Source organism: Stegodyphus dumicola, chromosome 1, assembly GCF_044657685.1.
Source record: "Stegodyphus dumicola isolate Sdum_Otavi_A_Nest chromosome 1, ASM4465768v1".
Classification (NCBI taxonomy): domain Eukaryota; kingdom Metazoa; phylum Arthropoda; class Arachnida; order Araneae; family Eresidae; genus Stegodyphus; species Stegodyphus dumicola.
The window spans coordinates 283,357,544-283,371,982 of NC_140768.1; the positions used below are offsets into that span (position 1 = coordinate 283,357,544).

A 14,439-nucleotide genomic window follows, 5' to 3' on the forward strand; every position below is an offset into this window, starting at 1 on the left:
TTTAGACTAAACCTAATTTCAAGTTATGAAAGAATAAATTAAGTAAGTTTAATTTAAAAACTGATATTATTAAATATTGTCAAATTTAGTTAGCACTGCGGGGTTAAAATTTTGACTGCTAATTAAAAAAAAAAAAAAAAATGCTGCTACGATTTTTTAAAAATTTGGCATTTCGGCATAATTTGAATTGTAGAACTGAAATTTAGAACAAAATCAACATGTCACTTCAGAAAATGTACAGTTCCACTTTTTTTTTAACTCGTGTACATTATCTTTTACAGGTTAAATTTTCTTTTTCCCAGAATGTTCAAGAATTAACTTTATTATCACAAACTAATATTTTCATTTAGATATAGATGGTATTAATTTATATTTAACTTATGCACAGTTATACTACAAACCATAAAAAAATAAGCACCTTTTTCAAACAGTTTTGGAACTCTTCATCAAGTTTTTGTTTTGTAGAATCAATAAAATTCTTGATATCAACCATTTTTTGCTTTATCCAATCAACTTGAGCCTTTTCAATTTCCTCTATTAAACGTGCCTCAAAGTAGTCATTACACTGCTTGTGCAATTCCTCTTTAGCTTAAAAAAATCACATCATGTATAATTTAGTCGATAATATTTCAATGTAAATTAATGATACATTGATTGTCAAAGAAATTCAAAGAATACATTTAAAAATACATTTGATTCTTGTTGGGTTTGAACTGCCCAATTTTAGATACATGTAATTTTCTCCAAATACAGTCAAATCCCACTTTAATGCACTTCATAAGTTTTGTTTGCTGTATCAAATCCAATAAAAAATGGATTATCTTATAAAAACATGTAAAAATTGAATGATGAATAAAGAAAAATCAGATTACCATTGTAACATCTATCGAAAGACAGTAATAAATCTGATTTAAAAAATCCATATTAAGATTTATATGGGACTATTATTATGTGCAATAATAAAATTTGCTTTTCATTCTTTTCAGTCCTTTTAAAGTTGTGTAAGATATGATTACTGTATCCTCATTCTCCTGGAGCTGGATACCATCCTGTCTCATACAGCCTTAGTTTAAAACACAGAGAAATATGAGTCTTAAAATAAAAGAAAAATAATGTATAAGTGATTTTCTTTATGGATGTAATGTGAATCCTAATATCCTAAACATGGATGATTTTAATTATTACTTATTTTTTCATTAAAACTTGCAAAAATCTCAGGGGGGGGAATTCAATGAAGGATGTCTATACAGTTTGTTATATTCAATTTTCATACTCCAAGAGGTTCATTAAAACAGTATAAAATAATATTAATTACATAGGAAACTGGATGGGACTGAAGGTTTGTTCATTATATCCAGAGGTTCATTACAGCAAGATTTGAATGTAAATTTTCTGAGAAATTTTGGGATATTAAAAAAAAAAAAAAAAAAAAAAAAAAAAAAAAAAAAAAAAAAACCCACTGATAAATAAATTATGAAGTAAAAAAATATTAAGAGTACCATAAGTGCATAAAATATATGCAAATATTAAACTATTTTATCGCTCAATACCACAAAATAAATGCAAAACTCTTGAAAATACTAAAATTCATTGGAACAAATACAATTATTAGAAAACAGATACTTACAGACTTCAACATAGCACAGTTACCAGTGAGTTAAATACAAGCTAATGCAAGATAAACCATAAAATTAACTGTAGTAGTACAAAAAACCTTAAACAATATGATAATGAGCATATGTAATACATTTATATGGGTAACTTAACAAGTAAAGAAAAACAATGGCATTTGAAAAAAAAAAAAAGTTGATTTGTTAATATGTACTTTATGCTTTTAGAACAATTAATTTGTAACAAAACCTCATTTTTGACATCGAGTGTTAATAAACACTATTTATGGTATTTTGTGATCTGTAAAGATAACATTAATGTAGCTGTTAAAATACAAGCAATTCATCTTGTAAACAGATGGTTCAACAGCAAGAAAATTAACTGTGAAGAAGTCAAAAACTATACATGGAGTTAGAAGAGTGTAGGCTCTTAGTACTCCCAGCTTCTTGAATAGACAATTGTTCAAGGAATAACTGTATAAAATAAACTTATGGGGGAGGATTACTTTTATGCACTTTTTCAGTGTCTGTAGTAGATTAATAACTTCCAGATAATTACAGAAGAATTAGCAGAAAGTTATTTTGTTTTGCATTAATATACATAGGGACATGGGAATAAATTTACATCCCATGAGCCACTACAGCAGATTCATGATAGCACTAAGGGGGTGATAAGCCCCTATTGGGCCCCAGCTGATTTTCTATATTTGTGGTATAGAGAATTAGATGTATGTAGTAAATATATAGGTATATAGGTAGAAATTCAAAAGTCCTACCTATGTACCACTGAAGAAAAAAAAATAGTTTCATCTCAATACTCACTTACGTAAAGATTCTACATTTGTGGTACTAAAGGTTCTAATAGTTACAAATGAGTATGAAATAATAGCATGAATATTTTTTCAGTATTTTTATTTATACGAAATGCAGTTAAAAACAAAATATTACAAAAAACTTAATAATTACTACATCTTTGTCATTCAACTTTTTAGTCAGACCAACCAGCAGCACTTTCTAATAAATCCAGATAATGCATTATGATTTTAATGTGTGATGCCGAGTGTGTCTATAATAATAACCAAGAAACCACTGTATGGACGCAATATGAATGCAACAGCCCACTATACAACCTCTGACTTTGCATTAAACGTCAAATTGATTATACTGAATCCATAAAGTATATACTTTCGATGATGTATGTTTGATTTGAATGAAAACCCTTTTTCTCAAAGCATTCTTTATGAATAATCAGCTTGTAAAGACCATGTTCTTCCATGTTCAGTCCTATAATTCTCTGGTTGCTTCAACTGATAGATGGTCAGTCCATTGTCATCAAACCACAGCCAGTCCTCTCAGTTCTTCTATTGTTAAATGTGGAAAATCTGCCAAACATCTTATCTGTCATTTCTTGTCAGATAACTCACTTTTTACTATTTACTCGTTTTTGTAAATCATCTGAATGATATGACAATGCCAACATCTTTTCTGCAATTATTCTATCTTCATCATCTTCTGTTATTCTTGGAGATCTAAATAAATACTACACACTGTTTTAACATAGTCATCTATTTATGGCACTTGTGAATTAGGCATTGCATGATTAAGTGCTTTAAATGTTTTTATTAGCTCATTTGCAGCTTCTACCACCCATTTTGGATCTCATTAATTAAGACTCAGTAGCTCCTTCAGTAAGTATGTTGGTTTTGGATCTGCAAAAAATGTCACACTCTGATGATCAAGATAAGTTCTCCATTAGTTTGATACTGCCTCTAAATCCCCTGTCATCTATTATAATATCATCTTCAAATAAGGAGTTTCTTAATTCTGCCTGTTTTCTTATGTAATCTGTTATTGTGGAAATATCATTATGTTTTCTACCAACAAAATAAGGCCCTAAAACATCTACAGCATATCCTGTTGTACTCACACTTAACAATGGTTTTATAAGTGGTCTACCCTGGTGTAACGAACAGGTTTTTCTTTGAAAATTAGCCGTTAAAATTCCTTTCTATATATGATCTATATAGATGTTTGAAAAAATAGTAATTTTTTAAAGCCTAAAAGGGTTTTATCGCTCCCTTCCTCCTTAGAGCTTTCTTTCTGCATTCTTAATTAAGCCACATCAGTTACCAGAACTGAATTTATCTCTTAAGAGATAATGATATTTTACATAAAGGGTCTTTAGCAATAACAAATTTATATGAAATTGGTAAACATTTTACAAAAGTTTCCTAGTCGTTGAAGTAAACTTACAAACAGTTTTTTTTTTAAACTGAAAAGAAAGTTACATACATCTGATCGCTGAAGATTTCAGTTTCGAAAGTTTATATCATGTGATTTTGACTGAAAATTAGTTGCGTCATATTATTGAAAACTTTATGCACAGTCTAGTATAAGCAAAAAGAAAACCATTACTTTATCATCTAGGAAATGACAGATTGTAAAAATGCTGAAGGAAACTTTTTAAAACATGCCAAAACAGGTGATGGAATATACTATATAATATTGAAATAAAGATACAGTCATGACAATGAGTGGAAAAATCATTACTGAAACTAAGAAATATATATCAGAATAAATTAAATATCAAGATCATTATTTTTCAGCATTGGAAAACCACAGTTATTTTGAGTTTGTTCCCCATTATCAAACAATTTACAGAGAATGCTTAAGATGAGTGATAAAAGCGACCAAAAAAATGAACAACAGAATTAATAGCTCACCAATATAAAGCTCTTTCCTTCTTTCCTATTTTTTCAATGCATTTTTTGATGAATTATAAAGGGATTTCTCTTCATACTACCTGATAACACTTTGTATTAACGAATTCAACACATTCAGAATCACTACCTCAATAAATATTACAGGCACGTATATCAGCAAGTACTCAGTGTCAGTACTTTTTAGAGCAAAAGTAGCCATTCATATGAATTTTCTGTCTCATGGTCTCACCATTAACAGTGATTGTTAATACACAACCTGTAACTTACAGAAATCCTGCTTTAACTTAGTGTAACTTCACTGCAGTGGATCTCTCTCTAAGTGAATTTCACTTGTTGAACTCTTAAAGGAACTTAATGTATTTATGTAAAAGAGACACTAAAAAATAAAAATTATTTTTATTCAACTGAACGTGTTTTCTTATTGTGAAAACTAAGTTTTTCTTTAATTTCTCTTGAAGACTTTCAGAAACATAACTAGGATTATTTTAAAAACAACTTCAAATTTTAGTACTTTGGATAAAATTTGTAGTTAAAAGTATTATTTTTAATTATCTTATTTCACAAGGAAAATCTGTCTAATGCTTTAAAAACGTCTGATTTCTGTTTTCTTTGATTCAATACAAATGATTCTCTTTGTCTCTCTCTCTTTTAAAAAATAAATAAATAAACCTGAAAGTTTTCAGATTTTAAATTCCTTCCAAAGAGGTGTTTTTTTTAATGTTTTGTGAGTTACCTTTATTTATTAAATATCATGTTCTTTGTACTTAAACATAAAATTCAGTTCAACAGCAATGCTGCAAAATAATTTTAAAATGAGCATATCTTTAGAATTTCCGATACACAGTTCCGCACGCTGGAGATAAAAAGTCATCCCCCCCCGGTAGAGTGTTGCCATTGCTCGCTTTTAAATTGGTTGAGTTTGTTAATCAAAAATTCATTTAAAGTTTCACAAAATATGAAATCGATAATAAAACAATTTCTGAATTTCAAATTTGGGCCCCTACTTGAATTCAAAATTGGATAGCTCTAGGTACCGTTGTTCTATTACAATGCGTGAAACATACATTTATTAAGATTCTTCATTATTTAATTTCTTCAAATATAATACAGGGTGATAGTATTTGGTGGTAATGATTTGAAAAGTGATGCAGCCTTTTAAAGTTTTCAAAGCAAAATTACAAAACGAAAACAATAGTCCTTCACCTTTGGACTAATAATGTAAAGGATAAATTTTATTATCTACAGTTTTGACATGGTCAACTTCTATCTAATATTTTTATTCTTTTATATTACTGCATCATCCTGTCTAAATAATTTAAGACCGGGTTTTTCTTCCAATTAGTAAATTTCAAAAAGATGCTCTAAAAGAATAAATCAGAAATTAATATTGTTCATAAAGATATAAAAAGAATTAACAGCAAATACAAGTAAATTGACTTCTTTAAGAAAAATGTAAGTAAAAACTACGATGTTAAACAACATGACAAAAATTTAAATGAATAAGTGATATTACACAAAATTTAAATAACTAAAGTTTACAACAATTAAAATAAATAAAATAATTACATTGCTTTAATTTCTTTTCATATTCAATTTGAAGTTCCTTTTCAATTTCTTCTCTTTCTTTGGGCTTAGTAATGTTATCTAATTTTAACTGCAGGGATTTATTTTCTTCAATCTGATTCAAATACAGAGATTTCGCATCATGTAATTGATCATTCAAAAATTGTTTCTCTTTCCTGTGGAGATAATTTTAAATACAAAAAATTAATAATGAATACAAGCATGCAATATATACACAGCTTATATTAAACTTTATAATAATAGAAGTTAATAAACAAACAAGATAAACAAATTTGGAGCCAATGGCTATTATAGTTTCAAGAAATTAATTTTAATAACCATTAATTAGGGAAGGGAAAAAACACTCCAAATACGTCTCTTGTGGGTAATAAGACGACTGTAGTGACTCTACTGACAATGTTAAAAAAATTTGCATAATCTGTTATTCGATATATATGTTACATCTCCAGTTGATCTTTTTAGAAACAAAGTATTAAACTTTTTATAAAGCAATAATGTAATTACTATTATAAGGTTTGAAATGTTAAAATACTCAAGAAACTGATTCAGGTATCAGATTTAAATATTATTCTTAGATTACTAGATTATGATGACTTCATAAGGTATTTAGTATCAAGTAGCATCAAACTGATACAGAGTCAACTTTTGATTACCCAGATTTCAAATTAACTGGGCTCTATTTTTTTTTTTTTTAAAGGGGGTACATTTGTTTATTGAGAATGATGGTAAAATTATTGTCGTAAATCATTAGGTAAAACAGAACTGACTAAAATATGAAAAGGGTAAAAAAATGTATGATATGTGACAGCAGATAATGTCATAATCATTACACAAGTTCATTTCTAACGGTGTTTTTTTTTTTTTTTTTTAAATTTTTTACAGCATGCTTTTCTGCTTTAAATACTGATTTAACCCATGGAATCAAATGAACTTAAACACATTCAACTGCTTAAAAGCACAGGTAAATTATTGATAGCATTTTTTAATAATTATAATATGAGTAAATTTCTTGTGTTTCTTGAAAACTGCCCTTGGATTAATCGTGATTTTGAATTAAACATTTATGTCATCCTTGGTACTACCCTGATGGTTACCTGTGAAACAAATACCTTTTATGATGACATCATAAGGTATTTATTCCCTCCTTCCAGCATGCCTTCATGGTGTAACAGCAGCACATTCGGCACACGTTCGAGAGGTCCAGGTTTGAGTCCTGAAGCAAGGTGGTGGATTATTATTCTTCATCACCAGGATTTGGCAACTGGGTGCCCTAATCATCAGTTGCCTTTAAAAGGGGGGTTACATGAGGTATTTTCTCCCTCCTTCCAGCATGCCTTCATGGTGTAACAGTAACACACTTGGCACATAATTGAGAGGTCGAGGTTCGAGTCCCGGTAAGAGCATTGCCAATTTTTCCTGTCTTCTGCTTCATAATAAACTTAATAACTTTACAACTTTAGCTCATTTAAACTGTAACTTTAGCATTTAATTATGAACTGACAGATAAAATAAGCTCTTTAATTAAATTAATTTATTAAAATTTTGCATCATCATAAAGAGTTTTCCAGAGAAGTCATGGAACCAACTGATTAACTTTAGCTACTTTAATTAAATTTCCTAAAAAACCAATGAATGACTGAGAATTTGAGTTTCTTTATTACCTCAACAATCAGTTTTAGGAATCATCACAATACTTTTATGCTAAATAATATAATATGTTTATATTATTTAACACTATAATCAAAAAACGTTTTTATTTAAGTAATATGTCTAAGGCTTAAAAATAAAAAAATCTCATTTTTTTTTCAATAAGATAAGGTATTTGCAGTCTACTTAAAAGATCAAAATCATTAAAAAGAATTATTCCCCCCCCCTCGGCTAAAAATCATATATATACAGTACAAAGACTAAGATCTGGACTCTGTGATTCTGGATTTGGTACATTCTTCTGCATATTAAAGCATGAGTTTAAATTTAGTAAGATAACAGATAGAAATTATAAAACAAAAATGTGAAATAATGAAGCATTTATGAATTTGAGGGAATTAAAACTTAGAAAAAAAGTTCAATAGTTATTTGTTTGTTTTAATTAAACACTTCTTTCAATGTAAATTATTTAAGCCTTGAGATTGCTTCCTTTTTTTTGTGTCAACACTTTCTCTTTAATTCTATAGATAAGCATAATTTTTTGTTCAGTTATAAAATTCCACTGTTCAAGTCCTATAATTGCCATGCTGATAATTCCCACTAAATTCCCAGTTGAAATTCTTTCATTCCCAGCAACATTTTGTCACTCTCGTCACTATTGGTAGTGACATTTTTTGGATTTTCTGCATATTTCGCTGTTCATTAGTTAATTGGGGCATTGCCATAGAAATGAAAAACTTATATCATTTTCATTTATTATCACTTGTTCACATTTCTTCATAAAATTCCTCCATTAATTGGAAAATTTCACCTTTTGTTTGTGATGATATCTGAAAACTTTCAAACTCAAGGCTATCATCATAAAGCACAGCCACTACATACTATTGATGATGTATCATTTGACTAGATACTAAAGAGGTGTGGCTCACTAAATTTTCTTCTGCTTCTATTGCATGCTGAAGTTAGCTCAGCATTACAATAGTTATTCATTACACTTATGTCTATTTCCTGCATATACTTTATGCTTATTAGAGTCCCAAATAAATAAATTCTTATATATACTTAAGGTTTAGCTGCACAACAAATCAGTTCCCATTAATTCAAACAGGCCAAAATGTAATCCTTTGGTGTACGAATATCATTTATAAAATCTGTTTTTTGCATATGGAAAGAAATTTCTGTTAAATTACTCCTTTTCAACATACTTAACATATCAAAGTGCAGTTAACTGAATTATCACCAAGCGTTATGTCAACATAAAAGGTTACCACATTCTTTGGTATTGAATTAGTAATGTGTGTGTGTGTGTTTATATATATATATATAAACATATATTTCATTTGAAATTTAATTCCTAAAAATTCTATTTGTTTAAATTTTTTTTTAGTAATTAACAACATTTGGTTTTATTTTTGGTTTTGAATTTTCATTTTACCCTTGCCCACATGTATGATGAAACACGAATTGAATAATTGAAGAGTTAAGTTTGGAGGCAACTTCCTCTTGATAAGTCTGTCTCCTGCCTGCTCAACAATTATTCACTTATGCATTTTTTATAAATTTTTAGGATTAAAAAATTTATTGGAATTATATTTTTATTCATAGATTTTATACTTGCATTTTATTTACATATGCTCTCAGAATTTAAATGATATTGTAGATTAATTCACAGCAAATATTCATATATTTGTAATTCAATTTCATTTAAAATTTAATTCACTTTAAATTTGCTTTTTACGAATAAAGAATGCTTGTTATATATATATATATATGTCAAAATACAAGGATGTCAAAATGCTCATATATATATATATATGAGCATTTTGACATCCTTGTATGAATCATTTCTCAAGCTGCCATATGTCACAATAATCATGTAGTGATGAAAGCAAAAATATAATGAATAAATAATCATTTGCCATTTTGGCATCAGGCATATCAGTTATTCAGTAAATGTAAAATCAATGATGCTTCAGTTTGAGATGTGACAAGCAAAAAGGTGACTATAGAAATCAATACAAATCCTAGAAATCCTTTTTTTGCTGCTATGCAAGGACTTTTATGGTTACTGTGTGGGGGTTCTATTACACTTTGCATTGCTTTTAATGCTTATACAGTACAAATTCCATAATCTGGACTCGTCAGGATTTAGGCGATTCCGGATTAGGGGTTTTTCCAGACTACAGATCATCAATTTAAACCTGGTAAGATGGCAAGCAAAAATTATACAATTTAAAATACGAAATCGTAATTTATGAAACAAAGAACAATTATGATCTAAAGAGTATCAAAATTTACAAAAAAAAAAAAAAAAAAAAAAAAAAAAAAAAAAAAAAAAAAAAAAGCTTAATATTTATTTGTTTACTATATTAAACATTTCTTTCAATGTAAGTTGTTTAAGATGCTTCCACAAAAAATTCAAAAAGTTTTTTTTTGTGTCATATATAGTGGACTTTCCAATGCCACACTTCTCGCATAATTTTGAGACGGATAGGCCTTTATCCATTTTTTGCAGCAATTTCACTTTTTGTTTAATGGACACTGAAACATGCTTTTGCTTTGTAGATCCTTTGGCAGCTCTAGAATTGGAAACTTTTTTTGACATAATCGAAAGTTCAAGCTTAATTTTTATAAAATTGTTCTCACAGTCTGCAAAAAATAATAAGCCGGATCCAATTAGAAGATTAAGGAACAGCGCAATCTGCAACATTAACTGAAATGCCTTAGATAATTTTAGCCTAGCTTATACCGTCCGTTATACATTAAACGGCATGCGTAAAGGCATATGCATTTAAGCATGTGCATAAAGTTTGTAGCTTTGAGGTCCGGATTATAGATCATTCCAGATTATGGACGTCCAGATTACAGACTTTGTACAGTATTTCACATACTTCCCTTTTTATTTTCGAAAGCCTTGACTTCAGTTTACTATGGGGAGCAAACGTTATTTATGAGAGGAAAGATATACTCGCATAATAAATGAGCCAATTAGTGACATGGATGAGAGTAATGGTTCCTTTTCTAAAGAATTACACAGCGATATATCTAGTAATTCTCATGTGAACATTCTGTCAGAAACTGAGCTCACTGAATGTCTGTCTTTCACTTCCTGTGAAAAATTTTTTTACTTCTTCTAAACAGTCATTCTTGTATTTTTTAAATTAAGTTTTGGGTTTATTAATGTATTTTATCAGTTAAAACTTTGGAATAATCTGAATAGTGCTTCTGAAAATTATATCTCAAAGTAAGCAATTTATACATATATTCATGTAAAGTAAAGGGAAAAGATTATTAAGCGTTAATTTTAACATTACAAGACAGCTTAAGTAATAATTTAAAATAGTGTCAAAAGTTATGATGTTAGGACTTAAACCCTTCATTTGTGATTTTTTTCCCTAAAGGTAGGCTTAGTGATGCAAAAGCCCCGCCATGCTGGACGATTCCTTTCGATTCCCATTTGTCCCAAGGGAACATCTTAAGCAAAGGTGTGCCGTCTCCGAAAGAACCAATAGTAAAGTTTTCTGTTAGCATAAAATAAAACACTTATTTTAGATATTATTCAATTAAAATTAATGAATACAGGAAGATAATTTTTAAATCTTAATTTACTCATTTTCTTAATAAGCACTGTAATTTTGAATTTAATCATTAATTTATGACTATACATTAAAAAAAAAAAACTGTGTATAATAGAGATACTAAAGCAAGTGAATGGCCTTCATATAAACCCTGATGTCAAGATTATCAAACATATTTAGAAAACATTGGTCAGCCAGGTGCAGATCAGACTAAATTGTCCATTATTACTGACTGAATTCTTTAACATTTCTATGGAAGAATGGCTGAAACACAGGAGGCAGCAATAATTTAGTTTAAAATAGTGTCATTTTAAGGAAAGAAATTCAATTGCTATTATTTGTCTGATTTTATGCAGCTGGTACATACCGACTGTTTGAAAAGAAAGATGGGAAAAAGTATCCTTTGCTTAATGCCACTTTTGGCAAGTAGCTTATTGCAGATAAAAAATACACCAAGCACTTGCAGATTATCTTCTATTCCCTGAAATAAAATCTCACCTTAAAAGGCAAAATTTTATGAGCATTTCAGAAATTCAGTAATGCAGAAAACTGTAACAACTGGATCAGAGCTGACTCTAGGAACTGTCTTCTGTAAAGCAATGCACAAGCTCTAAGAATGGGCAAATGTATACCACTATCTGGTGGCTGCTAACAGCATCCAATCGAATTAGGTTTTGAACAGTTTTTTTACTCTTGTGCTCATTGTGTATACATATACTTTGTGCACCTTAAAAAATGTACACAGAAATTACCAGTGAATAATTTATTCTATATTTTGTCTTTTTATGAATTCAGTTCTAATAATGAATGAATGAATTCAGTTCTAATAATGAAAAATGAATTCAAGATTAATTTATATGAAAACATTTTAAATTATAAACTTGACAAAGAAGAATCAAAGAAATACTACTTACTCTAACTCAGTTATTTTAGTTTCATAACTAGTGCTCAGAGATTTCATTTCCATAGCTGATTTTGATGAATGATCTTCAGTTAGTTTCTTAATAGCATTCTGATGAAATTCTAAATACTTCACTCTGCACCTGGAAAACAACAATAAATTTAGCTAATAATAATTGACAGACTAATACTATCAATAATGATGATTATTATAGAAAAAATATAAAAAAATCATTCACACTTTAATAATTAGAGCAATCTTACTAGTTAAATTAAACATATATCTATCAAAACTAAATAATGATATACAATGACGATGCATAAAATTATTAAACTAATCAATGTTGATATAACATAAATCGGTGCATATATTTCATCAATTTCAAATAAATTCAGTTCTATATCAGGCAGCAAAAGAACATATAATTTAAAAACATATAATTTTTAATTACAGATAACAGTTTGTTGATAGAGAGTCAACAGAGATATTTTTCATAATTTATGTACTTAACATCAAAAGAAATACAAATTGCAAAATTAAGTAAATTAATAGTAACAAATTAAAGAGGCATTTAAAAATTTACATTTAGGTTTTACACATAAAAAACAAATGGCTAAAAATCAATTTAACTTTTCCAGTACAAAATATATTACACATTCATAAAAAGTAGTATTGTAAAAATATTTGAATTACAGAGTATGAAGTTTTCCAAATCCTGATTGCTTAGCAATATCTTTACAAAATTGTATGTATTTGTAATTTTGTATATATATACAGTCAAAAGTCGTTAATTCGGTCACCCATAATCCGGACCTCAAAGCTACAAACTATCTGCGCATGCGTCGCGTTGACCTTTACCGCTGCGAATTTGTGTGTGCGCGTGCGCAAAATACGTTTACGAATGCGCGTTTAATGTATAACGGACGGGATAAGCTAAGCTAAAATTATCTAATTATCTATTTCAGTTAATGTTGCAGATTGTGTTGTTCCTTAATCTTCGAATTGGATCCGGATTATTATTTTTTGCAGACTGTTAGAGTAATTTTATAAAAGTAAGCTTGAACTTTCGATTATGTCAAATAGAATTTCCGATATATATTTACTAATATGTAAAGGATATACAAAGCGAAAGTATCTTTCGGAGTCCATTAAACAAAAAGTGGAATTGCTGCAAGAAATGGATAAAAGCATATCCTTTGTTTATCTAAACTTTAACGTTTGTTTATCTAAACTTTGTTTAACTTTGTTTATCTTTAATGCCGCCGTTGCGTGCAATGAATTGGAAGTTGATCTGTGAGCACTATCCTTATCTTAAGGATAGATGTTTTTATTTTATTTGGCTTATAATTGCTTACTCAATGTAGTATTTCATGATTTAAATCAAATGCCTCGTCATTATAATTCGCTTCCGATAGCGAAGAAAGTGACAGAGGTTATTGAAAACGAAAAAATTTCGATTGACAAATTAGTCGGTATTCTCGACACAGCAATTATAGGACTTGAACAGCGGAACTTTGTAACTGAACAAGAAATTATGTCTGTTTATAGAATTAAAGAGAATGTATTATAACATAAAAAACGAAGCAACTTAAACAACTTACTTTGAAAGAAATGTTTAATAAAGTAAACAAATAAATATTAAGCTTTTTTTTTGTAAATTTTGATAACCTTTATATCTTAATTGTTCTTTATTTCGTAAATTACGGTTTCATATTTTTAATTTTATAATTTCTGCATGCCATTTTACCAGATTTAAACTGATGATCTATAATCCGGAAAAATCGATAATCAGGAATCGCTGAAGTCCCGACGAGTCCGGATTAACGACTTTTGACTGTAGTATCTCTTGGCATTACTTGCATACAAATATATGTAATGTTAAATATGCTGGCAACGTTCACATTTAAAGACACTGTGCGTTGAAAATGTTTAAGAAGTTTAAGCATCCTATTAAACAGAATTCTTTATTTACTTCCAGATTGTAAAAAATGCAATACAAGAGAGATTCATCTTCATATCTGTGAAGTGTATGACTGGATGCCATTAATGACAGCAAAGTTTACAAATGGGTGAAAATATTTAAAGAAGGTCAGAACATATGCGACTATCCATACTTAGGCTGGCAATGCGTAATTACCATTAATCTTGTGTAAACAAGACAACATGAACCATAGAATTAGAAAAAATAATTAATCATTTCATGTTTCAAAACTTGGATTAGAGGAAGTTATGCTCTTCATGAGTTCAGAAAATAATTAACCAGGAACACAAAGTGCAGAGCATAAATGGTGTTTTCATAATTTTGATATCATACTATGAGAAAGAGGATTTTTCTCAGAAATAAGATTCAAACAGTCTCATTTCATTTCTCACTTTATAATGTGAGTAACCATACT

General features: G+C 28.8%; 1 protein-coding gene across 1 annotated transcript in view; it reads right to left on the minus strand.

Annotated features, from left to right (window-relative positions):
* Window positions 1-14,439, minus strand: part of LOC118195950 (uncharacterized) — a 162,321-nt gene that overhangs the window by 33,403 nt on the left and 114,479 nt on the right. Inside the window, exons 15-17 of the mRNA XM_035367293.2 lie at window positions 12,057-12,185; window positions 5,900-6,072; window positions 419-588 (exon numbers count right to left, since the gene is read on the minus strand). Of these exons, the coding sequence (XP_035223184.1) occupies window positions 419-588; window positions 5,900-6,072; window positions 12,057-12,185 (472 nt within the window). The remainder of the gene's footprint in view (window positions 1-418; window positions 589-5,899; window positions 6,073-12,056; window positions 12,186-14,439) is intronic.